This window comes from Podarcis raffonei, chromosome 16 (genome assembly GCF_027172205.1).
Source record: "Podarcis raffonei isolate rPodRaf1 chromosome 16, rPodRaf1.pri, whole genome shotgun sequence".
In the NCBI taxonomy this organism is placed as follows: Eukaryota; Metazoa; Chordata; class Lepidosauria; order Squamata; family Lacertidae; genus Podarcis; species Podarcis raffonei.
This window is the reverse complement of record NC_070617.1, coordinates 9,226,835-9,254,143: the sequence shown is the minus strand read 5'-3', so window position 1 is coordinate 9,254,143 and position 27,309 is coordinate 9,226,835. Positions and strand designations below refer to the sequence as shown.

Here is a 27,309-nt window from a genome sequence, read left to right as displayed (position 1 = left end):
GGCATTTTGGGCAACACAAGACCATGTGGTTGGTGACCAGGGAGTTTTGGTGGCCCAAGGTGAGGGAGGATGTACGGGAGTATGTGAGAAGGTGTGACCAATGCCAGAGAGCCAAAGGAGAAAGGCGGGCACCAGCGGGGTTATTAGAACCGTTACCCACACCAGAACGACCGTGGGAGGCGGTGTCGATAGATTTTATGACTGATCTGCCCAAATCCCAGGGGAAAACCGCCATACTAGTCGTAGTAGACCTGTTAACTAAGATGGGTCACTTTGTAGCTTGCTCACATGCAGTCACGGCGGAAGAAACAGCGAAATTGTTTGTAGAACATATTTTCAGACTGCATGGCGCCCCCTTGAGGGTGGTTTCCGACAGAGGGAAACAGTTCACGTCCAGATTCTGGAGGAAACTTATGAGCTTATTGCACGTAGAGGTCAACTTTTCGACTGCCAGGCACCCTGAGACCAATGGGCAGGCGGAGAGAGCAAACGGTATTCTCCAACAATACCTGAGGTGTTATGTCAATGACAGAGAGAACGATTGGGTCGAAAAGTTGGCGCTAGCGGAATTTGCTTACAATAATGCTGAGAATGTGTCCACCGGGATGAGCCCCTTTTTGGCTAATTATGGGTGCCACCCCAGGGCGTTTCCAGGGGAAGGAGGGGAAAGATGGAGTGTTCCGGCCGCGGAACTTTTTGTAGAAGAAATGGAAGCGATCCATCGTCAACTCCAACTCAACTTAGAAAGGACCAAGGAAGAATATAAGAGGCAGGCAGACAAGAGCAGAAGGGAAGGTGAAACAATTAGGGTGGGGAGTCGGGTCTGGCTATCAACCCAAGGGTTGCCGTTCAAGGGGGGTTGCAAGAAATTGAGACCCAAAAGATTGGGACCATTTGAGGTCATCCAACAGGTCAACCCAGTGGCGTTCAGACTCCGGTTACCGAACCACATGAAACTGCACCCAGTATTCCACAGGTCATTACTGTCACCATACAGGGGGGAAGGTGAAGGGGTATCCACACGGGGGCCAGCCATAGAAGAAAGGGAAAGCCGCAACCATGTGGCGGAAATCATTGACTCCAGGTGGAAGGGTAATCAGGTGGAGTATTTGGTCGCGTGGGAAGGGGAACCGGAGTCGGAAAACACCTGGGTGAAGGCAGAGGAGGTCCGTGACGAGATCTTGATCGAAACGTTCCACCAAAGGTTCCCCAGGAAACCTCAGCCAGTAGCGAGGTTTCGGAGGGAGTACTTTGGCACCACCGACGATGAGGAGGAACTGGAGGGATTCAGGGAATCGGAGTTGGAAGGAGGAACAGACTCCGATGAGGAGGAGTACTTGGAAACCGGAGACAGCAAAAGGTGGAGGGAAGTGTTCGAAACTTCGGAAGATGAGGGAGGTTCCTTCAGGGGTTTTGCTCCCTCGCCTCCCGCAGAGGAGGGGAGGGAAGGGGGTGAAGGGGGCCCTGGAGGGGAGGTGGATGTCAGGGAACTGCCATCTGAGACTAAGGAGGTGAAAGGGCTCATGGAGGGTGAGAGAGACCATTCAGCGGAGGAGGGGACCAGCAGGGGGAGAAGTGGAGTTCCAAGGGAAAGTGAGTCGGAGGGAGGGCTCAGAGACACTTCAAGCGGGAGCAGCGGGGAGATTTCAGGACCTCCTGTAGGGACACCCACTCCTCGGCGGAAACTGTCACGCCGAGAGTCCAGAAGACGCGTTTCCGTTAAGGAGCTTTTATGCTGGAAGAAGTTCCGTAAACGCCCACTGTCCGATTCAACGAGCGATTGATGGAGTCATGTTTAAGGAGCTCCATCACAGACAGAGGTTTGGGGACTTAGCCAAACTCTGAGGGATTAGGATTTTACGCACAAGCAGCTCATCATCCCATCACACCAGGTATGCCCCACGGAGAGCCTCAAGGTCCATTAACAGCAACACCCTAGTGGTCCCGGGCCCTAAGGAAGTTAGATTGGCTTCAACCAGAGCCAGGGCCTTTTCAGCTGGTGGAACGCTCTGCCTCATGAGACCAGGGCCCTGCAGGATCTGATTTCTTTCCGCAGGGCCTGTAAGACAGAGTTGTTCCACCTGGCCTTTGGCTTGGAGCCAATTTGATTCCCTCCCTCTCTTTCTTTTTTCTTTTCCTTCTCCTCCTGCGATGAGGCTACATTTTAATATTTTAATGTTTAAATATTTTAATGTTGTATTTTTAATTTTGTTTTTAAGTTGTAATCATTTAACTTGTTTTTATTATTGCTTGTAAGCCGCTCTGAGCCCGGCCTTGGCTGGGGAGGGCGGGGTATAAATAAAAATTATTATTATTATTATTATTATATACTTCTTTCAAAAGAGAACAGTCTGTAAATTTTAAATCTATTCTCCACAATTTTCCCCAATCTTCAAATTGTATGCTATGTCCTATATGTCCTAGAAGGAAGAAACTGACCATCTCAGAGGAGGATTGTGTTCCAAGCAGCAGCTCGCGGAGGGGGGGACCTAAAAAGATACACCCCCTGTGCCCCCACGATGCCCACTCACCTTGCCAGCCCCACAACCTGTGCCGGGCAACACCATGGCCAGATCCAGGATGTCATCAACAGGAGTCGGGGTGTGATGTGGGCATTCGGGAGCCCTGGTCGTTCTGTTCTGTTTTCTAGCATTGGTACTGCTGGGTTGGCACTGCAGCCGCCCACACAAGGCGTCCCTGCCAGAAAGGGATTGCAAGTCTTTGACACACTGGTTGCGCTTGACTCTCTCCACGTCAAGTCTCCAGCCCTCAAGTTTTTTCAAGTAAATGAAGCAAGACTTCTAGTGTCACCGCGGTACAATAATATGGGGGCTTCGGCCATTGCAGGGAAAATAACTCCTATATCCCATGTGTTTCTATGGGTAAGGAAGACTCGGGACATTTCTACACCGTTCAAATGGAATTTCATTTCTTACCTATCAAACTCAGATGTAAGAAAACTCTCTCCCTTTCATGGAAAGCTTCCATAATGTCTTTTGTTGCTTTTACAGTGGTACCTCAGGTTAAGAACTTGCAGAGGTGTGAAGCAGGGCTGGGGCCCCTGCAACCCTCTAGTTGTTTGCTGGTACTAGAACTCCCATCAGGGATGATGAGAGCTACAGTGGTACCTTGGATTAAGAACTTAATTCGTTCCGGAGGTCTGTTCTTAACCTGAAACTGTTCTTAACCTGAGGTACCACTTTAGCTAATGGGGCTTCCTGCTGCCGCTGCCACCGCGCTGCCGGAGCACAATTTCTGTTCTCATCCTGAAGCAAAGTTCTTAACCCGAGGTAATATTTCTGGGTTAGAGGAGTCTGTAACCTGAAGCGCCTGTAACCCGAGGTACCACTGTATTTTTATTATCTCCTCTCTATTTGGAAAATACAACCTCTGTACTGCTCCCATGTTTGGTAACTTCAATTCTGCTTTTGTTTGCAAATACCTTTGAGCTTACATTATTACTACAATTTTTTAAAGGGCTTTGGGTTTGACCTGCAGCATTTCCAGGTAGAACTAGGAAAGATAAACCTGCCTAAAACAAGGGAAGCTAGTCTTGTCTGCCTGTACAAGGGGTGGTGAGCCTCAGGCGTGGGGGGCAGAATCTGCCCCCCCCCCACAACTTGATCTGGTCCTTGGAACTCTTATCAGGCCACGCCCCTTCCAATAGGCCACGCCCCTCACTGGCCCCCACCCTTACAGGAAAAGCACTTACTTCTCTGAACACGGCAAATAGGAACCATCGGCTTGCTGACCACAGTTCCCTTCTAGGTCACCTCTGCCATTCAAAGAGGCCACACAGGCGTCCGAGACAGGGACCGAACCTGCCAGGGGAGAGAGAGTCAGGACAGCCAACGACAGCAGCAGCATGCTGCCATTTTAATACTCACGGCTTGTGAATAAATGGAAAAATTAACAGGCAAAAAAACCATATACAGTGGTACCTCAGGTTAAGTACTTAATCCGTTCCGGAGGTCCGTTCTTAACCTGAAACTGTTCTTAACCTGAAGCACCACTTTAGCTAATGGGGCCTCCCGCTGCCGCCGCACCGCCAGAGCACGATTTCTGTTCTCATCCTGAAGCAAAGTTCTTAACCCGAGGTACTATTTCTGGGTTAGCGGAGTCTGTAACCTGAAGTGTATGTAACCACTGAGGTACCACTGTATTTGTTAGCAACTATGAGGGAACGTTCACTAAAAATTGTGTATGTGTGGTAATTTAACAGTGAGGAACCAATCGTATAGCTAGATAGCTCAGCTGGTGGGAGCTTGGTGCTGGCAATGCCGAGGTTGCAGGTTTGATTCCCGTGTGGGACACAGTCCTGCACTAGGCTGGGCTAGATGATCCTCAGGCTCCCTTCCAAATCTATGATCCCGTGATAATAATGAGGGGAGCGGAACAGAAGTGCGCAGAAGCAGTGTAAGACTGCTTGGGAAAAATCCAGAAGAGGAGGCGACTTAGAAAGGGCAGAAGGCAAGGACCTTCTGGAAGAAGGTATAGGGTTATAAAGACCAGGACTAGCCGCCTGAGAAACAGTTTCTTCGCAAATGCAATTCTGGTTCTAAACGCAGCATAAGGGGTCTCTATAGTATAGTGTGTTTTAAAAAGGGGTTTTGAATGTTTTATGTAGTTTTGTAGTAGTTTTATGTAGTTTTGTAGTAGTTTTATGTAGTTTTGTAGTAGTTTTATGTAGTTTTTCAATTTCATTGTTCTGCATGGGACAATGACAATAAAGATATCGTATATTGTATATCTTCAGTCCTGGCAACTGCTCCACAGGAAGGGCAAGGCCTACTGAGAAGGGTTGAAGAGTTGGACGTTTGTTTCCTTGGATAAACAGTTAACTTCACTGACAACCGGCTCTGCTTCTTTGTGCTGACCTGCATCTGACTCCAGCCCTGAAAAAAGGGAGAGAGCTGGTGTGCACGGATCCTGCCTGCAGTTTCCCCAGTTGATCACTGTGAGAACAGAATGCTGGCTATTAGATGGACCATTGGCCTCATCCAGGAGGCCCTTCTTAAGTTCTAAACTGTTCTGAATTATGGATTTTAAAGTGGTGTAAGCGTGCTTTGAATGCATGGTGCGGATGAGGCCAGGAAGCAGACCAGGCCTTCTCGGGCACTCGCCCCAGCCCACCCTTGAAAAAAAAGTCCCCCCTGCACACAGCCCCAAACACCAGCTCACCTGGGCCCCAAAGTTCTTGGCACTGACTCAAGTAATTGGGGCAAACCCCGCCATAGCAGACGGCCTTCTCGTCCCCACACGGCGTCCCATCTTGCTTGTGGACATTGGCCCGGCAACGCGGGGAGGTACCGTCACAGTATTCAGGGAGGTCGCATTCATTCTGGGCTTCCCGGCAGAGAAATCCTGCACTGCGGAGCTGTCGAAGGACGAATAATAATAATAATTTATTTTTATCCCACCCTCTCCAGCTCAAGGTGCGCTCAGAGCGGCTAACAACAGTAAAAATAACACAGTTTACATAAAATCACAATCAATTAATTGAAATACAGTGGTACCTCGGGTTAAGTACTTAATTCGTTCCAGAAGTCCGTTCTTAACCTGAAACTGTTCTTAACCTGAAGCTAATGGAGCCTCCTGCTGCCGCCAGGCCGCCGCAGCATTTCTGTTCTCATCCTGAAGCAAAGTTCTTAACCCGAGGTACTATTTCTGGGTTAGCGGAGTCTGTAACCTGAAGCGTATGTAACCCGAGGTACCACTGTAAATATTTGTTAGCAACTACAAGGGAACGTTCACTAAAAATTGTGTATGTGTGGTTATTTAACACTGAGGAACCTATTGTATAGCGTGGTGCTGGCAATGCCAAGGTTACAGGTTCGATTCCCGTTTAGGACACAGTCCTGTACTGCGGGGGGGGGGCTGGGCTAGATGATCCTCAAGGTCCCTTCCAAATCTATCATCCCGTGAGAATAACAAGGGGAGCGGAACAGAAGTGGGCAGAAGCAGTGTAAGACTGCTTGGGAAACATCCAGGAGAGGAGGAGCTTTAGAAATGGTATGTAACCTGAAGCGTATGTAACCTGAGGTACCACTGTATATTCTAAAGTCAATGCATTCTAAAATCAATTCAAAATCAAATTGATGGCAACCATTGGACTAGAGTTCTGTGAGGATTACCAAAGAAGGGGGTCAGACTGTGCCCTGGCCAAAGGCCTGGTGGAACAGCTCCGTCTTACAGCACCTGAAGAAAGGCCCTAGTCTCTTGTGACAGAGCATTCCACCAGATCGGGGCCACAGCCGAAAAGGCCCTGGCTCTGGTCGAGGCCAGCCTAACCTCCCTGTGGAACGGGACCTCCAAGATGTTTTTGTTTGCAGACCGTAAGGTCCTCTGTGGGACATACCAGGAGAGGCGGTCCCATAGGTACGAGGGTCCTAGGCCGTATAGGCTGAAGATGGTAGGAAGAGGGACATAGGGTTGGCAGAGCCTGCAAGGAGGAGGGGATACGCCACACCTCTGGCCCCAGCCGCACCCAACTTTAAAGCGCTATGAATAGTCATGGTTTCCACCCAAAGTATTAGTTAAGGGGGCTGAAAGGTGTCAGGAGACCCCTGTCATCCCTCTCCCAGAGCAATTTAACAATCAATCCCTCTTCACAGGGAACTCTGGGAATTGTAGCTCTGAGAGGAGAATCAGAGTTATGTGGTGAACTGCCCTGAGATCTGTGGATGAAGGGCGGTATACAATTAATTATTATTATTATTATTTGAATGTTATTTATTTATTAAAGTTCTTATGCTACATCGGTAAACATTATCATATTACATCACAAGGCTTATTATACTATAATTTTCAGCATGTATACAAAGTTTATATACTAAAAGGAAAAAACAAACAAAAAACTATTCCAAAATCATATATATACCAACACTTTGGACTGCCTGTCTATCCCGTTGTCTATTCCTTTTTTCAAATGAATGTACTCTTATTATTGTATATTTATATACATTTTAATTATTATTATTATTATTATTATTATTATTATTATTATTAAGCTAGGAACATGAAAATGCTATTTCTCATTGTAACTGATTTTAATACTTGCAAACTGCTTGGAAGCCTATTGCAACATTAAGCAGTATAATAAATTAGTGCAATAAATCAAGTTTCTGGCCATCAAGGAGGTGTCATAAAATCATAAAAATGCCTCTTAGGAGTTGTGTGCTGCAAACACACCCCTAAATTATTGTAGTTCATAAAAAATATTTGCCACAAAAAAGCAACTCAAACAACATACAACATCAATCAAATAATATTCACATCAAAACCGTCACACAAAAGAGAAAAATCTGGAATACATTCACATTTTTAAAAGGCAGGGTTGGAACACCACATGCACACAAAGAGGCTACTGAGAATTAAAAGCTGAAGGCCTGGCAGAAAATAAATGTTTTTGTCTGGGGTCTAAATGTATGTATTGATGGCACCAGGCAGGCCTCTCTGGGAAGAGCATTCTGCAAGCGAGGAGCCACCACTGAGAAGGCCCTGCTCTCGTGTTGCCACCCATGGGACCACTCAGGGAGGGGGCACCCAGAGAAGGGCCTCAGATAACTAGTGCAAGATCAGAGTTGGGGGCTCAAAAGGGGGCCCAAGAGAGACTTGGGGCCAACATGCCTTGTCAGTCACAGGCCAGCAGGTCTCCTGCACGGGTCAAATACATATACAAATCTTTAGGTGGAACATGCAAGCTTTCACTTAAAAGTCAAATTATCAGAGGGCTTGTGTGAACGAGAACGCAACACCTCTTCGAGGCAGGGCTGAGAAACCACTGGCGGATGTTCCCTCCTCTGCTCTGACAACTTACCTTGCACTCGTGGCAACAGGCTCCCCCTGTGGCGCACTGGGCTCCGGGCATCAGCTTGCATGAGCTCGCATTGCAACATGGGTCTGTACACTCCTGAAAAAGGAGAAAGGCAGAAGTTCAGTGAAAAACCTACTGGGCTGCCCCAGATCCTTGCTTAGGCTTAACATGCACAACTATACCGGGCCGCAGTGAGCTGAGCAAAGCCAAAGCAGGCTCTCAGCAAAACGTAGAGGATGCAGCCTTCACACCAACTCCAGCTTTCTCCGTTAATTACACAGGAGAACTCTCTACTTCAAGGGGACCCTTTTCGGCCTAGGCTTCTGTGCTGAGGCCTCTATATGGATAAGTCATACCTGAGAGGACTTAACCCTCCTCATAAATGGAGCAACCCAGTCAGATAGATGGGGTACAAATAATAAAATTATTTATTATTATTATTATTATTATTATTATTATTACTATTACTACTACTACTACACAGCAAGGGCATCTGGAAGCTGCATGGGGCAAAGGTGCTGACCTTTAAAGCCCTAAACAGCCTCGCCCCATATACCTGAAGGAGCGTCTCCACCCCCATCGTTCAGCCCAGACACTGAGGTCCAGCTCCGAGGGCCTTCTGGCGGTTCCCTCATTGCGAGAAGTGAGGTTACAGGGAACCAGGCAGAGGGCCTTCTTGGTAGTGGCGCCCGCCCTGTGGAACGCCCTCCCATCAGATGTCAAGGAAATAAACAACTATCTGACGTTTAGAAGACATCTGAAGGTAGTCCTGTTTAGGGAAGTTTTTAATGTTTGATTATTTATTGCTTGATGATGATGGGAGCCACCCAGAGTGGCAGGGAAACCCAGCCAGATGGGAGGGGTATAAATAAAAAAATAAAATAAAAATAAAAGGAGAGGAGGAGGAAGATGGGGAGAGAGGTGCCCTTCGTACCACCAGGAGGCCGCAATCGCACTCCTCCTTGTCCTCCACAAGGAAGTTCCCACAGCGAGAATCCACCAGGCGCCCTGGATCCGGCACGTCCAGGAGGCACCACACCCGGTCGCTCTGCAGGATCTGCTGGAGCTTCCGGTGGCTGCAGCTGCTGAAGGTTAAACCGGGCATGATGCTGGCAGAGAAGAGGGAAACGGTCAGAGGCGGGGTGTCCTCAAACCCCCTGCATTTCAGCAGTCCACCCAACCACCCGTGGTGGGGAGGAAAACCCCACACGCGTTCAGAGGCTCACCCCGTCAGTGGCTCCATGATGCAGCTGCGACCAGGGGGAAAGTTAGGGCCAGAGCCGTCACAGCTGCAGCCAGCGCCATCGTGGTCAAGGCCCAGGTTGTGGCCTAGCTGGTGCGAAAGAGTTGAGGCAATCATCAAGGGGCTGACCGAGTGGTCCTGGAAGAGGAGAAAAGACAGCTGGAGATTGCTCTGCGACTCCCTTTGGTACGCATTTTTGAGCAAGCCAACCTAATTCACACTCCTCCTTTTGTTGTTGTTTAGTTTTTTAGTTGTGTCCGACTCTTCGCGACCTGGAGGTGCTGGAGGAGACTCTTGAGAGTCCCATGGACTGCAAGAAGATCAAACCTATCCATTCTGAAGGAAATCAGCCCTGAGTGCTCACTGGAAGGACAGATCGTGAAGCTGAGACTCCAATACTTTGGCCACCTCATGAGAAGAGAAGACTCCCTGGAAAAGACCCTGATGTTGGGAAAGATGGAGGGCACAAGGAGAAGGGGACGACAGAGGACGAGATGGTTCGACAGTGTTCTCGAAGCTACCAACATGAGTTTGACCAAACTGCGGGAGGCAGTGGAAGACAGGAGTGCCTGGCGTGCTCTGGTCCAGGGGGACATGAAGAGTCGGACACGACTAAACGACTAAACAACAACTCCTCCTTTATTCATTCATAAAAACACTTGCATATACAGTATACCGCTAACTCATAAAGAATAAAGATCCTTAGTTAAGGGCCACAAAAAACCCTGTGGGAAAGGAAATGCAAGGACAACAGATTCACCATCTCTTCAGGAATGTGTGGAGGTGGCAGTGATGGATAAAACAACAGATATAATCCAGAAAAAGAGAAAACACATGAGGTGGGATATATAATCAATGGGGAGAGATGGAACTGTTTTGTGGTCTATTGGAAAGAGCATTGTGTGAAGAGACTAGAAAGAGATTTGTTCATCTCGATTATGTACTTGTTTTTCTCCCCGCTCTCTCTTCCCTTTCTGTAGTTCAATGAACAAGTAAAAAAAAATATTAATGTGCAAACTATGGAAGGTTACCTTATATATGTAAAACGACATAAAAAGCATACAATAAAATAGAATCAGATAAATGTTGCGGAAAGGTGTCTTGTCAAGCATAAGCTTGATGGAACAGAAAAGTTTTCAGCAGGCGTTTAAAAGATGAATACCTCTTTATTTATATTATTTATATATATATATATATATATATATATATATATATATATATATATATACATATATATATATACACACACACACACACACACACACACTTCATTTATTCTTTGTTTTTACTTTTATGCTATTCTTCCCAGGATACTACTTGTGCTAAACAGATCAGGACTGTGACCCTTTCTGTTTTGTTCCACTTCTCCATGATTCACCTCAAACCCCAAAAGCGTATCCATCCATCAATCAATTTATTACGGTCAATAGGCCAAAAGAAACACACCATACGAAACAATCTCGGAGCAAAACAGATTGTAAAGTACTGCACAATGTAAGAACCATCATATACAGCTACAATAATTGCACATTAGTCCCTGAAAAATGGCCCTTAAAGTTTCAGGCGGCGAGATGTTTCTTGCTCCCAGTGTTACTGGCAGAAATTTAACCACTGCGAGTGATACCTTGGGGTTTTTCTTCCATTAAATATCTAACATAAAACTGAACTGACCTTCCCAGAAGTTTGGCCAGCAAAAGGCCAATTGTCTCCTGCCTAAGTCACTTAAACAGAAGGACAGCTGTCTACAGATCCCAGCTCCTGATTATTACAGACCATAATACCCTTAAGGAAAGAGGAGCGCCAGCATCGCTGCCCCAAAGCACTTGGGTCGGGAGGATATTAAATCTGGCTGGAACAAAAAGCTCTGCAACATTTAACAAATGAACATAAAGATGCAAACTCGAAGTCAAACGTCTACACAAATGCAGAACCCTGACACTCCAGGTGGGTCAGTCTCCCCCCAAAACATCAGAAGCACAGCTCCACAGCAACTCCAAGCAAGACTTTCAATGAGGCTGCCCTGGTTTCATGGAACAGATAGTAATGCAACAGGCACCCGCTTACCTGGGCTATCCAGAAACATGCCGCTACCCTGGCCTCTGAGAAAGCAAGGGGCACAAGTACTCACCATGCTGACCCCGCCAGAGCGATGGGAGCAAATCGAACCCTGCGTGGCCGTTCCTATTGAGCCCCCGGTGAATGGAGATCCCCTATGGGGCAGGGCAGGAAAAAGAAGTGCGAGAGAAGATCACCAAAACGGGGCATGGAGGAGGGAAGAGATAAGGTTTTACACAAGACAGAGGCAAGTACACATTGGGAATTCTGCCACAGCTGAGCGGGCAGGCTGCAGGATAGCCCCGCCCATCATGTTTCCGGGCCCCGCCCACAGCCCCAGTAGAGTCAATCCCTGCCCATCAAAAGTGTAGGCCCTGCCTACAGCCCTGGTAAGTGTCAATCCCTGCCCATCAATAGTGCAGGCCCCGCCCACAGCCCTGGTTAGTGTCAATCCCTGCCCATCAATAGTGCAGGCCCCGCCTACAGCCCTGGTTGGTGTCAATCCATGCCCATTTGTATCCCGCCCTTCCGGCCAAGACTGGACTCAGGGCGGCTAACCCTCAGGCTCCTTACATGATAAGCTGGACGCTGTCGTGTGGGATCCGAGGAAGCAGCTCCTCCTGCCTCCACCGCAGGAGCCGCTCCAGAACTGCCCGTGGGGAACCGTCCACAGAAACGCGGTTCCCCTTGTTCCAGACTTCGAGGCCGACGAGAGCCACCCGCAGACCCACCGTCCGGTAAAACTGGGCAGAGGAGGGGAAGAAAATAGGAGAGTGTGGGTTTTTAAAAGAAAAAAAAGGAAAGGAAAGGAAAAGGTCAGAGGGCAAGAGAAAAAAAAAGGGGTGAGTGCTTTCATTCATTCATTTAAATAATTATAAATTTTGCAAGGCAGTATACAGACTAAAAATAACAAGATCGTCATAAAAGTGTCAAGCACATTAGTCAAAGCTGCTTGGCAAAGAATTGCACATTCGAAAGGCCCTGTCTGAATAATCCAGGATGTTTCTTTTTTAGAAGATATCCAAATACCAAGCAGGGATTATTCCTGTCGAAACTCTAGGGGAAGGGATTTCCATAGGTCAGGACCCTGCCATACAAAAGGCTCTGCCCCGGCAAAGTCCAGCCGGCTCTCAGGAGCGTCGGCCATCAAAGCATCCCCTCAGAAGACCTCAGCCCAGAAGGCAGAGCTGAAGGTAGCAGCAGCCCTTAAGGTTCTTGGGTCCTAAGCTGCAAATTTCCTGCCGAGCTCTCCCCAAAATTACTCTCCGTGCGAGGTAAACACTGAAGCATTTGGAGAAATGTCTTTTAAAAAGCAAAAGCAAAGACAGTTCCCCAATATATATGAAGCTGCCTGGCGTCAGGGGAAACCCAACCGAGAATTGCCTAGCCAACCTCCCCTAACCTGGAAGAGGATTTGGACTACAACTCCCATAATCCATGACAATCAGCCATACTGGCTGATGGGAACTGGAGTCCAAGGACGTCGTCAAACTACAATTCCCACGTGCGCCACCCACATCCGCCTAGGGCAGCCACTCACCCCGTCCATGTGGCTGGCGATCTCCAGCATCCGTGTTTGCGTCCAGTTAAGGTCGGGGTTCAGCTCGAACTGAAAAGGAAACAGAAGCGGAGGTAGTGGGGAGGGACTTCAGACACTGGGGGCCAAGCTCAGCTCTCTGCATCTCTCTGCCTGGCCCTCGGAACTCTCCCCAGGCCACGCCCCTCCTCCTCCAGGCCACGCCCCTCCTCAAACACTTCTGCCTGGCAGCAATGTGCGCAGGAACTCTGATCATGCCTCCTGCTTCTCTGGACAGAAGGTGCTTAACCTGAAGCACCACTTTAGCTAATGGGGCCTTCTGCTGCTGCTGCTGCGCCGCCGGAGCATGATTTCTGTTCTTATCCTGAAGCAAAGTTCTTAACCTGAACCACTATTTCTGGGTTAGCGGAGTCTGCAACCTGAACCGTACATAACCTGAAGCATATGTAACCCGAGGTACCACTGTATTTATATACAGTGGTAACTTGGTTGTTCAATGGCTTGGCTCCCGAACACCGCAAACCCAGAAGTAAGAGTTCAGGTTTGCAAACATTTTTAGCAGCCAAACGTCCAACATGGGTTCCGCTTGAGCGCAGGAGGCTCCTGCAGCCAATCAGAAGCCACACCTTGATTTTTTAACGACTCCAGAAGTCAAATAGACTCCTGGATAGGATTAAGTTTGAGAACCGAGGTACCAATGTATACATATACATATTTTAAGTTTTTCAAACATTTTCACAATAACCTTCAAATCAAATAATTACTTTCCTTCGTATGTTGACTTTCTGACCCTCACCTCCACGGTGTTCTTACTCAAACCTTTTCTAATTTACTTTTTATCTCCACTGGAATTCCTATATTTTTATTTATTTTCTAAGATTTACACACCGCTCGGTTTAAAAACAAAACAAACAAACTACAACAACCCACCTAAAAGCGGTTTACAGAGAGAATAAAACAAAGGAATCATCAGCATAAATAGTTAAAAATGACTATTTGAAGCACAGAAATAAAACCCGCAATAAACAGACTAAAACATACATTAAAAAAAAACTCTAGGTGTTTGGGGAGGCACGTCTAAGCAGAAATGTTTTTAGCAGGCGCTGAGAAGAGTCCAGCGAAAGCGTCTGCCTGATGTCAAATGGCAGGGAGTTCCAAAGTTGCTGGTGCTGCCGCAGGAAAAGATCAATTTCTTATGAATATGGAGCAGGTATTATGTGGCACTTGTAGCCGTGCCAGTTACACAGCTTGGTCAAGTGGGCACGTCTGGGGCAACACAATCTCACAGGTAAACTGGCCCCAGTTGTTAAGGGCTTTATAGCTTGAACTTGAGCTGGTAGCAAATCGACAACCAGTCCAGTTCTCTGAGGACATGTGTTCTATATGATGACAAGGCCTCACTCCTGCATTTGTGCAGATTCCTCCCTTCAGGGGCTACTTGTGGATGAACAGATTATGTTCCAAGGCTTTACTTTCTTCCTGCTTCTCCTCCATGTTTAGCCAGTGCTGAGTTAGCATGTGCTTGTGTCAACTTCTTAGCTCCATTCTAAAGGTAAAGGCAAAGGTACCCCTGCCCGTACGGGCCAGTCTTGACAGACTCTAGGGTTGTGCGCCCATCTCACTCTATAGGCCGGGGGCCAGCGCTGTCCGAAGACACTTCCGGCTCACGTGGCCAGCGTGACAAGCTGCATCTGACGAGCCAGCGCAGCACACGGAACGCCGTTTACCTTCCCGCCAGTAAGCGGTCCCTATTTATCTACTTGCACCCGGAGGTGCTTTCGAACTGCTAGGTTGGCAGGCGCTGGGACCGAGCAGCGGGAGCGCACCCCGCCGCGGGGATTCGAACCGCCGACCTTTCGATCGGCAAGCCCTAGGCGCTGAGGCTTTTACCCACAGCGCCACCCGCGGCCCCATTCTAGCCACATGTAAAAAACTATACAGTACAGTCATACCTTGGTTTTCGAACAGCTTAGTTCTCGGACATTTTGGCTCCTGAACATCGCAAACCCGGAAGTGATCGTTCCAGTTTGTGAGCTATTTTTGGAAGCCAAACATCCGATGGAGCTTCCGCTGCTTCCGATTGGTTGCAGGAGCTTCCTGCAGCCAATCAGAAGCCGCGCTTTGGTTTCTGAACATTTTGGAAGTCAAACGGACTTCCGGAACTGATTCTGTTCAACTTCCAAGGCATGACTATACTTTGAGCAGCTCTGTATGTCACGACTTAAAGACCTAAAGATTTCTTTACCCTTTCAACTAGTCATCTTACCAGACTTACTCCTTTCTGCATACTGCAGCTGCAATAGATTTACCAAACAGCAACAGATTTAACCATCGGAAACATTCAGTGCAGCTTTCCCTGGTGATTTGGTTTCCGATGGGGACAATGAGGGAACAAGGAGAAACAAGGAAACCTCTCCTCGTTGAGATCTGGCAACTTGAGGAACCGGCCAATTGGGAAATGTCCCTCACTGGGTAAAACTGTACATTTGCGGTGCATTTTAGAAGAGACGGCAACTTTATTTCTGGGAAGCTACGAGGAATGTGTTTGCGTTTGTGTTAAGGGCTTTGCCATGGGGGGCGGTACGAGCATTGTCTCACCTCTGCCTGGTCGGCCACCATCACTAGCTCCACGAATCCACGTTCAGGCTCCACCTCGCGCTTCGCCTGGGAGACGGGGCAAAAAACACTGTTAAAGGTAAAGGTAAAGGTACCCCTGCCCGTATGGGCCAGTCTTGACAGACTCTGGGGTTGTGCGCCCATCTCACTCAAGAGGCCGGGGGCCAGCGCTGTCCGGAGACACTTCCGGGTCACGTGGCCAGCGTGACAAAGCTGCATCTGGCGAGCCAGCGCAGCACACGGAAACGCCGTTTACCTTCCTGCCAGTAAGCGGTCCCTATTTATCTACTTGCACCCGGGGGTGCTTTCGAACTGCTAAGTTGGCAGGCGCTGGGACCGAACGACGGGAGCGCACCCCACCGCGGGGATTCGAACCGCCGACCTTTCGATCGGCAAGCCCTAGGCGCTGAGGCTTTTACCCTAAGCACCTGGATTGCTACTGCTGGTCAGAATAAGCAGCACAGGGCCTGCTGGGCCAATGCTCTGGCCCACATGTTCAAAACGTACCCTTTGTAGCCAGCTGCGCTCGGGCTGTGGCCTCGGGTGGAACTGTCCCCGGGACAGAGAGACCAGCACGCATTCCCCCGTCTCTTGCCTGACCGACTCAAGTCTGTAGGCCCTCGTACCCTGATCCTCTTCTGCTCTGGACTCCAGGCTGTAGCTCCTGTCGCTGGACACAACCAGGAGACCACTGGCAGGGCAGAAAGAAAATAAACAGTCAACCACATTTTTGCCCATGGAAAACCGCAAGAGTGAAAGGAATCTGCTCAGGGGTAAACCCTCTGTCCTCCCACAGAGCTTCGCCTCGTCCAGCCTCTCCTCATACCTTAGTCCAGAGCAAACGCAGACATTGGCCCAGGAGTCTCGGTAGCCCTGGATCTTGCCTCGATAGCAGCAATTGCCCTGGAAGACGGAGAAAGCAGGGAGAATAAGCACAGCGTTATAGCCCTGCCCCCTGCTTTTCTCACAGGAGATTTGCCCCATCCCCTTGACCACTGGGGCCACATGACCTAGGATAGCTCAGTCGGTACGGCAAGAGATTCTTCATCTCAGGGTTGTGGGTTCGAGCCGTGCGTCGAGTAAAGGATTCCTGCACTGCCGGGAATTAGACCTGATGACCTGTGTGGTCCTTCCAAGTCTATAAACATCTACACCATACGTTGTAAAGCACTGTGATGCCGTTCTATGGCTTCCCCTGAAGAATTATGGGAGCTGGAGTTTGCTAAGGGTGCTGAGCATTGTCAGGCGGCCTCCCTTCTCCCCTGAAGGAGCTGCAATTCCCAGAGTGGTTTAACAACCATTCCCTCTTCTTCATAGGAAACTCTGGGAACCGTAGTTCTCCGTAAGGGAATCAGGGGTCTCCTAACAACTCTCATGGCCCTTCACAAACTACAGCTCCCAGAATTCTTTGGGGAAAGCATGGCAGCTTAAAGTGCTTTAAATATAACCCTTAACTTAACCCTTCCCAGCTCCACAATAACCTTTTTGAGAATACAGTGGTACCTCGGGTTAAGAACTTAATTCGTTCCGGAGGTCCGTTCTTAACCTGAAACTGTTCTTAACCTGAGGTACCACTTTAGCTAATGGGGCCTCCTGCTGCTGCCGTGCTGCCAGAGCACGATTTCTGTTCTCATCCTGAAGCAAAGTTCTTAACCCGAGGTACTATTTCTGGGTTAGCAGAGTTTGTAACCTGAAGCATCTGAGGTACCACTATACAACAACCAGAATCATACACAGTGTGGTTGGACTATGAGAGGCCTGAGGCAGCTACCCTTTCCCAACGTGAAATCCGCCATTTTCAGAGTTTCCGCCCACAGGCTGGACCTTTTTCCTGTGAACCCTCTGCTGCCATGACCCCAATCTCTCTTTCCTGGCCAATCGCTGCCCGCTCAGATCCCAGCCTGCTTCTCCAGCCCTGGAGTTGGCACCTCCGCTGAAACTTCTGCATCGTGGCAGAGTCCCAGCTGGCAGAGGAGGTGGGCCCAGGAATAAATGTTCTCCAGGCCCCGGATCTCGGCGGGGATGGGTGCCAGCAGAGGAATGGGCTGTGCAGAGCCAGAAAAACAGATGCCCACCTCTGTGCTTGTCGGATGCGTCGCCCTCTCCCCGTTGGAAAGGTAATAGACGAGTCCTTGGGTGCCTGCCAGCAGCTCCCTACGATGGAAGACATACAAATCAGCAGGGAAAGACCGTGGATTTGGAGGACGCAGGAAGGTCGCAGGGAAAAGATGGCAGCAAAGCTCCTTTTTAAAACTCACCCCTTGAATCAGAACCATGAGGACTGGAAACTTAATTGATTTTTAGGCGAGGGACCCTAGCAGAGAACGTGCCTTGCATGCAGAAGGTCTCGGGTTCAATCCCCAATACAGTGGTACCTCAGGTTAAGAACTCAATTTGTTCCGGAGGTCCGTTCTTAACCTGAAACTGTTCTTAACCTGAAGCACCACTTTATCTAATGGGGCCTCCTGCTGCCGCCGCTGTGGGATTTCTGTTCTCATCCTGAAGCAAAGTTCTTAACCCGAGGTACTATTTCTGGGTTAGCGGAGTCTGTAACCTGAAGCATCTGTAACCTGAAGCAGCTGTAACCCGAGGTACCACTGTAGCATCTTCAGACAGGGCTGGGAATATCCCTTTCTATGAAACCCTGGAGCCCCACAGGCAGATCAGACTGAGCTTAGATGGCCCTTTGGCCTGATCCTGCAGGGATCTTGGGTTACTGCAGCTCTCAAACTCTTTTCTCTAGGCCACACTTTCAGAATAAACATTTGCTGTGCCACATTGAATTTTTCAATGGTAAGAAATGCAATGGAAAACAAAAAGATTGCAACTGGGATTGTCCTCAACATTGCTTGACACTCTTTGCTCTCAGTTTGAGAAGATATCGAGCCATATTCTGCAAATAATTTTTTGCAGAATATAGTATAAAATACTATACAGGTAACGGCCATTTTGCACGAGGGTTACGTTCCTGACCCTTGCATGTGTCGACGGAGCATACAAACGCCCGTCCTTCTCCCATCCAACCTCCTTTTCCGGCCACTTCTGGGTTTGTTGCGATGTATGGATGTGCTGTCACACACATATTGGACCAGCAAAAACAGCCGTCGCCTGTACTACACTGAAATGTTTAAACGTTTCTCTGATTCTCCTCGCATCTCCCTGCCACACTTGCCATCCTCTGCGCGACACCCTTGGAGAACCACTGGATTACACAAAGATTCGGGGAGGGGGTTAGGATAAAATGGTGGACATGGCCCCCTGCTTTATTTCCTGTGGGTTGTTTTAATGTGATGGTGGCTGCGGAGTATTGAAGCAGGAACCAAAATACAGTGGTACCCCTGGTTACGTACTTAATTTGTTCCGGAGGTCCGTTCTTAACCTGAAACTGTTCTTAACCTGAAGCACCACTTTAGCTAATGGGGCCTCCTGCTGCTGCCGCCGCGCCGCCAAAGCACGATTTCTGTTCTTATCCTGAAGCAAAGTTCTGAACCCGAGGTACTATTTCTGGGTTAGCGGAGTCTGTAACCTGAAGTGTATGTAACCCAAGGTACCACTGTAATTCCAGGGGCAAAGCTAGAGATTTCTGGTTAGAAGGCGCTTGTCACTTCTGTCCATGATGCAAACCCGAACTCACCGATTCTGTACCAAGTCCAGGAGAAGGCGATCTCCCTCGACCTCCAGTGCAACCCTCAGCCGAGCCGGGAAGCCCTGAGACCCCTGAGAAGGAGAGAGGTGATGGTTGGCAGAAGGTGACAGAGAACCCATCATGTTTTCTGTGTGGACAGATCCCACCTGCCCCTGCTTAGTAAGAAGGGGTATCGCTGTGAGCCAGAGCAAGTGGCTGAGACCACCCTCTGGGGCCAGATCTCTGCATGCAAGCTAATCTCTTTCCAAAAGTGTCCCCTTCACCAAGGCCAAACCTAGGGCAGGGGAAAAAAAGCTTCCTTCGTCCCCTTGATGGCAGGAAGCACCTCGCCCAGCTTAGCTCATTGTCCTCCTGCAGGCGTGAAGGGGAGCGGGGGTTGTGTGTGACCGAGCATGCTGCGCAGGGGGGTCTGCTTCTCTCCCCCCACCCTAGCCATCCCCACCCAGCGTTTCCTGCCTAGGAGTAATACCCGGAAATGCTTGAAGGCTCCCAGCATCCGTGGGTCAGGCATAGGACTGGGAGGGCAGGCTGAAGGCTTGGGGAGAGGGGGAGGCGAGTGGCACCGGTTGCAGAGCGCGATGAGCTCATTTGGCCAGCTCAGCTCGAGGTCACGGTGTCACCGCAGCTGCTCCACTGCCCCCTTTCCGACCGCCTCCAGCTTTCTCCCGGTTAACAGATCTCTCTCCAGCTGGAAAGCCGGCAGGGAAACTCACCAACGCCGTCTCCTTCAGGCTGACGGGCTGCCCGCCTCGCAGGATCATTGGCGAGATGGGCCACGAACAGGTCCTGTCATCCCATGGCCGCTGGGTCCCAACATCTGAAATTGGGAATGGGTAAGGGGTTACTCTAGGTTTCATGTTTTCCTGCAATCTTAAATTTGGCTCACCACTCCAATCTACGCTTAGTTTTTTTTCCAAGCCTTCGTGAAAATTCACCAGCTTTTCAGCGTCAATTTCCCCCCGCCCAAGGTTTCGTTTCACTATATAATGCATATAAAACCACAGGGATTTAACAACAGGTGAAAAACGAAACTACAAAATAGGCATGTAGAATGAATCCAATAGCACATGGGTTAAAGCAACAATCTAGAGGATCAGCGTTATCAGATTATCAAGTCCAGTTCCAGATTTGCCAGGCATGAAAATTATGGTTTCACTGCACACATGATAAAAGGGTGCCATATCACATTAAAAGTGCTTGGAGGTTCTCATTCTTGTTGATTTTAGTGCTAATTTCTCATGCCCGTTTTTTGGAATGCAATTTCAACTATTATTTTTGCAAAATAACCTTTTCCTAGACACAATGCACTGCTGCACGGCTTTTTGACTAATGCATGCATTTTGACGCACACAGTGTCCTGGTATATGTATTTGAAGACCCCTCACTCATCTGGAGGACGGAACTGCAAAATTTGGAGAACTGCACATTTCAAAGGAGGGCGTTCTGGTTTGCAGATTGTTCCGGGAAGTGCAGATGTAACAAGTTCCCCTTTAAATGCAAACGGAAACAGATTTATTCTCCAGTGCAACACGGAATGCCAAAAAAACAAAGCATTCGCCGCTCCCCTTCCCTCTCTGCTCCATCCACTTGAAAGCCCTTTTCCCCCCACCAGCTTTTATGCCCAGCCATGTATTAAATCGGTATCTTGGAAAGTCTGGATTCCCCATGGAGAAAGCTTGCGATGCCGTCACCTCAATGAATAATGCAAATGGACACTGTTATAAACAGTTGCAAGGCCTAATTGGCTCAGCTTCTGAAAAGCATGGAAACAGTTGTGGACAGAACCTTGGCCCTCCGGATATTGCTGGGCTCCCCAACTCCCACCGTCTCTAACCACTAGTCATACTGCCTGAGAGGCTGATGGGAGGCCGAGCCCTATACATCACCTTGAGTGCTGGCGGTCTGACCTTTGGAGGGGGCTGCAGGTCCTCTAGAATGATCTGCCCTAACTTTTGAGTCCCTCTCCAGACTTATGGACTAGAAACCTGTGTGGTGTTGTGCACAGTTTTTTTAGTATTATTATTCTTTTGCACGAGCAGAATTCAGCTTTAGAGATGAAATACAAGCAAGATTATGTCACAATAGACTTCTCCCCCCCTCCTCCTTCCAAGGAACTAAAGAAAGGACTTCCTTTCTTAGTGGGGTTCTGCTGAATCACTCGACACAGTGCATTGAGATGTGCAGCAAATGAGCCTTTGCTCAAACAGGCTTAAGGGCTTAAATGGTGCTGGAAAGGGGAGGGTGGTGAGCTGAAAGCAGGGAGTGGGGGGGGTGCAGAAAAGGTGACTAACATTACAAGCCCATGCATGTTTATTCAGAACCATCCCCTGCCTCTGTTCGATGGGGCTCAGTTCCTGGTAAAGGTGTATCTGGCTGCTGTTTGACCTGACATGTACGTGCACAGATAAAGGGAAACGTCTTTCTAAATCAATCTTTGGTCCATCGACATCAGGATTGATCACACTGGCCTGCAGCAGCATTCCAGGAATTTGGGTGGACTAAGCTCCTTCCTACCATCTATGAAGCTGCCTTATGCAGATTCAGCCCATCAAGAGCAGTATTGTCTACATTGGCTGGCAGCAGCTCTCTGGGATTTCAGACAAGTCGCTTCCAGATCCCGGGAGCTGAACCCTATAATTCTGCATGCGCTCTGCCACCAAGTTCAGGGCCTCCCGCTAGAAACAATGCAAGACCCCAGCCCCCATCATTCAAAACGTATGACTGATTGGAACTGGAACCTCGGAAGACGCCTTCTGCAGAGTCAGAACGTTGGTCCTTCTAGCCAAGTATTGCGTGCACGGGCTGGCAGCAGCTCAATTGGGATTTCAGACAAGCGTCTCATCCCACCCTACCTGGAGATCCTGGGAACAGAACCTGGCACCTTCTGCACGCAAAGCAAGCACTCTACCAATGAGCTACCGCCTGTTTGCTACACCATTTAAGAACTGTGAAGACCGTCTGAGTGAAGGTTCATAAAATCGTTCAGCTGGTGAGAGCATAGTGCTGACAACGCCAAGGCTGCAGGTTCGATCCCGGTAAGGGACAGGTGCATATTCCTGCATTGCAGGGGGGTTGGACTAGATGACCCTCACAGTTCCCTTCCAACCCTACGGTGCCATGAAAAGCACATCAGAAGGGCCCAGCTGGATCAGGCTAAAGGCCCACATCCTGTTCTCACAGGGGCTGCTAGCCAGATGGAAGCCCGTATTCCTCTGCTCACTTTGACATCTGGCCCTGCCCACCCCTGGCATCTGGCCCCCAGAAGGTTGCTTGGAAGACAATGCAGCCCAGGAGCTCAAGAAGGGCAAAGCCAAAATCCATTGTGGAGGTACCAATTAAAAAAATTAGCAGAAACCACATGGATTTCTGTGCAGCACTTAGGATAAGTTGAAAGCCAGAGTGAGGATCCTCTTGGAAGATTGCATCCGATCGAGGAGAGCACAGTAACGTAAACAGAGCGTTGTTATTGGAGAGGCACTAGAAGCTGAGTGTGCAGACACACAATGCCCCCCCATCACTTCCAGGGGGTTGAGTAGCTTTTAAGGAGTACAGTAAAAACCTCTTCCAGCTCCCCCCCATTTCTTAGCAGCCCAAACCAAAGGTTGGTTGGACTCCAACTCCCATCAGCCAGTGCAGCCAATGGTCAGGGATGATGGGAGTTGCAGTCCAACACCTTTAAGAGGGTCACTGGTTCCCTGCCTTTGTCCTTCACACGTCCCAACCAATTGGGGATCACAGGTTAACTGCACTTAACAGAGGTGTGAAGCAGGGACAGGGAGCCTTCCTGGCGTTGCTGGACTCCGACTCCCATCAGCCCCAGCCAGCAATGGCCCACAGGTCAGGGAAGATGGGAGGTGGAGTTCAGCACCATCCGGAAGACCGCAGTTTCTCCAGCTCTGCTTTTTAGGATCCTAGGAAGCTGCCTTAATCCAGATCACTCTCAGAATCGCTTATCCTGGCTTGGCAGCAGCTCTCTCACACAGGAAAGGGCCGTGCTACTGCCTTTGTTCTTGGAGTTTTCCAGAGGAATCTGACTGGCCACTGTTGGGAGAGCAGACAGATAACGGTCTAGAGATGGGAGTTTTGCTCTGATCCCACAAAATCCCCTTTATATCCCTAGGCATAAATTCTGAAAAGCAGCCTTTAACCTCCCTTCATCCTAAACTTCTCGATCCCACATTGTTTTGGAAGCGGAGGACCAGGGCTGCCAACTCTCAAACAGGTAACCATAACGAGGATAGCAGATAACGGAGCCTCCAGGTTCAGAGGCAGCCTACCTGCCGGCAGAGCAGCCACACCCAACCTTGGTCCCCATATGTTGCTGGGACTACAACCCCCATCATTCCCAGCCATCATTGTCCATGGTCAGAGGATGGGAGTTGTAGTCCCAACTGTGTCTGAAGAAACCAAGGACGGGCTAGAGAGATTAATGATGGGGAGAGGGCTCTTGGCTTCATAAACCTGTTGGAAAACAAACTCATGGATGTTTGGTCTAGCGTTGCCAACTTCTGCAGCTGCGCCTTTAACAGCAATTTGACCTGCAGCAGTGAACAGGTGATCGTATTACTTTCAATGTCATGGAAAGTACACCTGCTGATTTCTCCATCTCAAACCACTGTTAAAAAATGGAGGGAAAGGGAAAGGGAAAGGGACCGCTGACCATTAGGTCCAGTCGTAACCGACTCTGGAGTTGCAGCGCTCATCTCGCTTTATTGGCCGAGGGAGCCGGCGTACAGCTTCCTGGTCATGTGGTCAGCATGACTAAGCCGCTCCTGGGGAACCAGAGCAGTGCACGGAAACGCCATTTACCTTCCTGCCAGAGTGGTACCTATTTATCTACTTGCACTGGCATGCTTTCGAACTGCTAGGTCGGCAGTAGCAGGGACTGAGCAACGGGAGTTCACCCCATCGCGGGGATTCGAACCGCCAACCTTCTGATCAGCAAGTCCTAGATTCTGTGGTTTATCCCACAGCGCCACCCGTGTCCCTTCCACCCCCCAAATCCTCCTCACCTGCCTTCTCCGGCAATCAGCAACCTCCACCCAAGATGGGGAGAGAACCTAGGAATATAGGCAGCTGCCTTCTTCCGAGTCAAGCCCATCAAAGCTCAGTACTGTCTACACTGACTGGCAGCAGCTCTGCAGGGTTTTCAGAGAGGGAGTCTCTCGCAGCCCTACCTGGAGATGCCAGGGATGAAACCTGAGACCTCCTGTGTGCAATGCAGTTGCTCCGCCACTGAGCTATGGCAAAAACTGGCTCTTTCGGCTGCTGATTCAGAGGGCAAGAGTACACCAAACACCATACAGGAAGCCCAGACTCTCACAACCAAGGGTGCAGTCAGAAAACAGTGCCAACCCCGGCTTTCTAGATGAGCAAGACACGTTTTCAAAGAGGCACCTGTCCGTAGTGTTCACAGTTATTTTCCAGGGCAGGGCAGTTAAGGGCTGCAATCTTACTGTCATACTTATTTGAGAGCAATCCCATTGAACGCGATGAAAACATGCCTAAATGACTCAGTGCTTAATTTGTAACGGGGTGTGTGGCTTAAAATCTGTTAGCAGCAACTCCCCCCCCCCTCCATTTTGGAAATTTCCCAATATTTGATATGGGTCTATTTACTGCATGACAATGCAAATGCCAGGGACGCGGGTGGCACTGTGGGTTAAACCACAGAGCCTAGGACTTGCCGATCAGAAGGCTGGCAGTTCGAATCCCCGCGACGGGGTGAGCTCCCGTTGCTCGGTCCCTGCTCCTGCCAACCTAGCAGTTCAAAAGCACATAAAAGTGCAAGTAGATAAATAGGTACCACTCCGGCGGGAAGGTAAACAGTGTTTCTGTGCACTGCTCTGGTTCGCCAGAAGCGGCTTAGTCATGCTGGCCACAACCCGGAAGCTGTATGACAGCTCCCTCGGCCAGTAAAGCGAGATGAGCACCGCAACCCCAGAGTCGGCCACGACTGGACCTAATGGTCAGGGGTCCCTTTACCTTTGAATGCAAATGCCCTCTGAACATGCTTAGGGGCACCTTCATCTTGTCTGCCTCCAATGAAGAGGGTTGGCCAGTGGCTCCATGGTGGGATAAACTAAACCACAGGCAGAGATGGGGAAATTGTCACACTCCAGATGTTGTCTGGCTCACATCAGTCCCAGCCAGTTTGGCCAACGGTCAGGGGCATAGGTGCCAACTCCTTGGGGCCCTGAGTGCCCGAGCACCCTCAAAATTTCCTATGAAGGGACTGGGCATGCCAGGATCATGCACATTGCATGGCACCCACGGTCAGGGATGATGGGAGCTGTAGTCCAGCAATATCTGCAGGTCTACAGGTTTTCCACTCCTGTCCTGGACCAATCATGTCCTAACCAATCAGGGATCACATAAAAATGCATTTACAGAGGTACAAAGGATGTGGCCCATGAGGTCGAACTCCAGCTCCCATCAGCTCCAGCCAGCATGGGATGATGGGACCTGGAGTCTGCAAACATTTGGCGAGAGAAATACACAGGTTTCCCCACCCTGGTATAACAGCTTAGAAGAGAGAGGCTGCAATTCTAACGCCACTTACCATCGAATCCAACGGGATTGACTTCTTTGCAGATATGAATAGAACTGCAACTTGAGTCATCAGGAAATTCCGCTCCTACCTCTCCCACCTCACTACTGACAAGCTGCTGTTTTCTCTGCAACACGCAATAATGCTGGCCTGATTTATTATTGTGAGCACCTGCTCTGCATGCAAAAGGCTCCAGGTTAAATCCCCAACATCTCCAGGTAAGCTTGGCAATAAAAACACCTTTATTGAGAGCTGCTGCTGCTGCTAGGCAGCCAGTGTGGATATATAGAAGATGGACCAATGAACTGACTTGAAATCAGGAAGCTTCACAATAACCCACCTACCTTCCAGGGTTGTTGTAGCGGATCAAAACAAGCCAAGCTATGCTTCTGGGTTTTTTTAATGCTGCAAATCTTCATGCGTGTTTACTCGGGATTCCCAACACCGCCGCGGTTTCTCGCTTCCCGGGTCAGCCTGCGTGGTAGCTGACTGCAAACGGACCCGCGCTTGGGAAGAAGTAACGTGTGAAGGCGGCCCCAAGGGGCGGCGGGGAAAGGGGTAAACGGCATACGCCTCTCTGACTCACCGTCCTTCCGTGCTCTCGAAGTGCCTTCGCGCCGCTCCGGCGTCGCTCCGGGGAGAAAGCCGCCAACCCCGAAGGGAGCGCAGGAAGCCAGAAGTACGCCGACCCCCCAAAGCAGCGCCATGCGTCTCTCGCAGCCGCCAGCGAGCCGCGGGAAGAGGCGCCCCGACGGTGCGCCCTAGCGCGCAACAACCGCCGGCTCCTTGGAGAGGTCCGTGCGCCCTTGGCGGCGCTTTCGGGGCGCTCGCTTGGAGAGCAGCCGGAGATCGGGGCGGCCGGGAAGGGGAGCAGCTTGGCTCCGGAGCAGCAGCCAGGGCAGCAGCCAAGGCTCCGGCTAAATCCCTCCCCGGGGCCGGGCTGCAACGGATCAGGGGCCGCCTCCTCCTCGGCCCCGCCGCCGCCGCCTCCGCCCGCCCTCCCGCCTCGCATTGCAGCGCAGCTGCTGGGCCCGCCCGAGAACGGGAACTTCCTGCCCAAGCGACCTTCAGCCTCCGCCCGGCTGCGCGTTGCCAAAGCCCGGCCCGAGAAGCCGCGGCGCGCCCGCCCTCCTCCCCGGCTGGCGCAGGGCCGGGACGCGCCCAAGGAGGGCGCACCGGGCGGGCGAGGCGCCAGCATCTCCGCCCGGCCGAAGAAGGGGCTCCGAGGCTGGGAAGCGGCGCCGCTTCCGAAAAGGGATTGGCACCGAGCAGCAGCGGGGAAGGGGGGCGGTGGAGAGTTTCGGGATTTCCCTGCTCCAGAGGGAAGGGCGAGGCATGGCATTTTGGACCTGACAGGAGTTGCCAAACAGAATAATAACAATAACAACAACCATAAAAAATATCATCATCTTACTTGCGAAATCGCTTTACCCCAAACACGCCCACTCCGCTGCTCCAATCTGCAAGACTGGCCCTGTTGCAATCCGCGCATAACACCCGCATAGTCGTCCCACATTTGTAAGAAGTCGCCCTTTGGAACTCCCTGCCTATTGATGTCAGGTCTTTTCCGGCACCTGCTAAAAACATTTTTGTTTAAGCAAACCTACCCAGATATGTAGAATGTTGGCCGATTTTTAAAATCTGGGTTTTTTTTAGCTTACTGTTTTGTTAAAACTATTTATTTTTACTGATTATTTTATTCTTTCATTCTTTTTGTAAATTGCTTCGAGGGCTTTATGATGGGCAAGCTGTATATAAATACATTAAATGGGCAAGCAGTATATAAATACATTAAATAAATATTACAAACCATAGGTAAAGGACCCCTGGACAGTTAAGTCCAGTC

The 27,309-nt window shown here is 49.8% G+C and overlaps 1 protein-coding gene across 7 annotated transcripts in view; it reads right to left on the bottom strand.

Moving 5' to 3' along the window:
- The window catches only part of ADAM15 (ADAM metallopeptidase domain 15), a 50,796-nt gene extending 23,672 nt beyond the window's left edge, over positions 1-27,124 (bottom strand). For 2 of the 7 annotated variants that reach the window (XM_053370151.1, XM_053370153.1), the window contains exons 1-16: positions 26,050-26,525; positions 19,627-19,730; positions 18,902-18,984; positions 17,343-17,421; positions 16,094-16,170; positions 15,775-15,958; positions 15,250-15,315; positions 12,655-12,723; positions 11,688-11,857; positions 11,188-11,269; positions 9,043-9,197; positions 8,751-8,925; positions 7,820-7,912; positions 5,182-5,377; positions 3,713-3,821; positions 2,532-2,697 (exon numbers count right to left, since the gene is read on the bottom strand). In XM_053370151.1, coding sequence (XP_053226126.1) covers positions 2,532-2,697; positions 3,713-3,821; positions 5,182-5,377; positions 7,820-7,912; positions 8,751-8,925; positions 9,043-9,197; positions 11,188-11,269; positions 11,688-11,857; positions 12,655-12,723; positions 15,250-15,315; positions 15,775-15,958; positions 16,094-16,170; positions 17,343-17,421; positions 18,902-18,984; positions 19,627-19,730; positions 26,050-26,170 — 1,929 coding nt within the window. In that variant the 5' untranslated portion in view covers positions 26,171-26,525. The other 5 variants (XM_053370149.1, XM_053370148.1, XM_053370152.1 and 2 more) reach the window with 5 other exon arrangements.
- Positions 27,125-27,309: the final 185 nt, after the last annotated feature.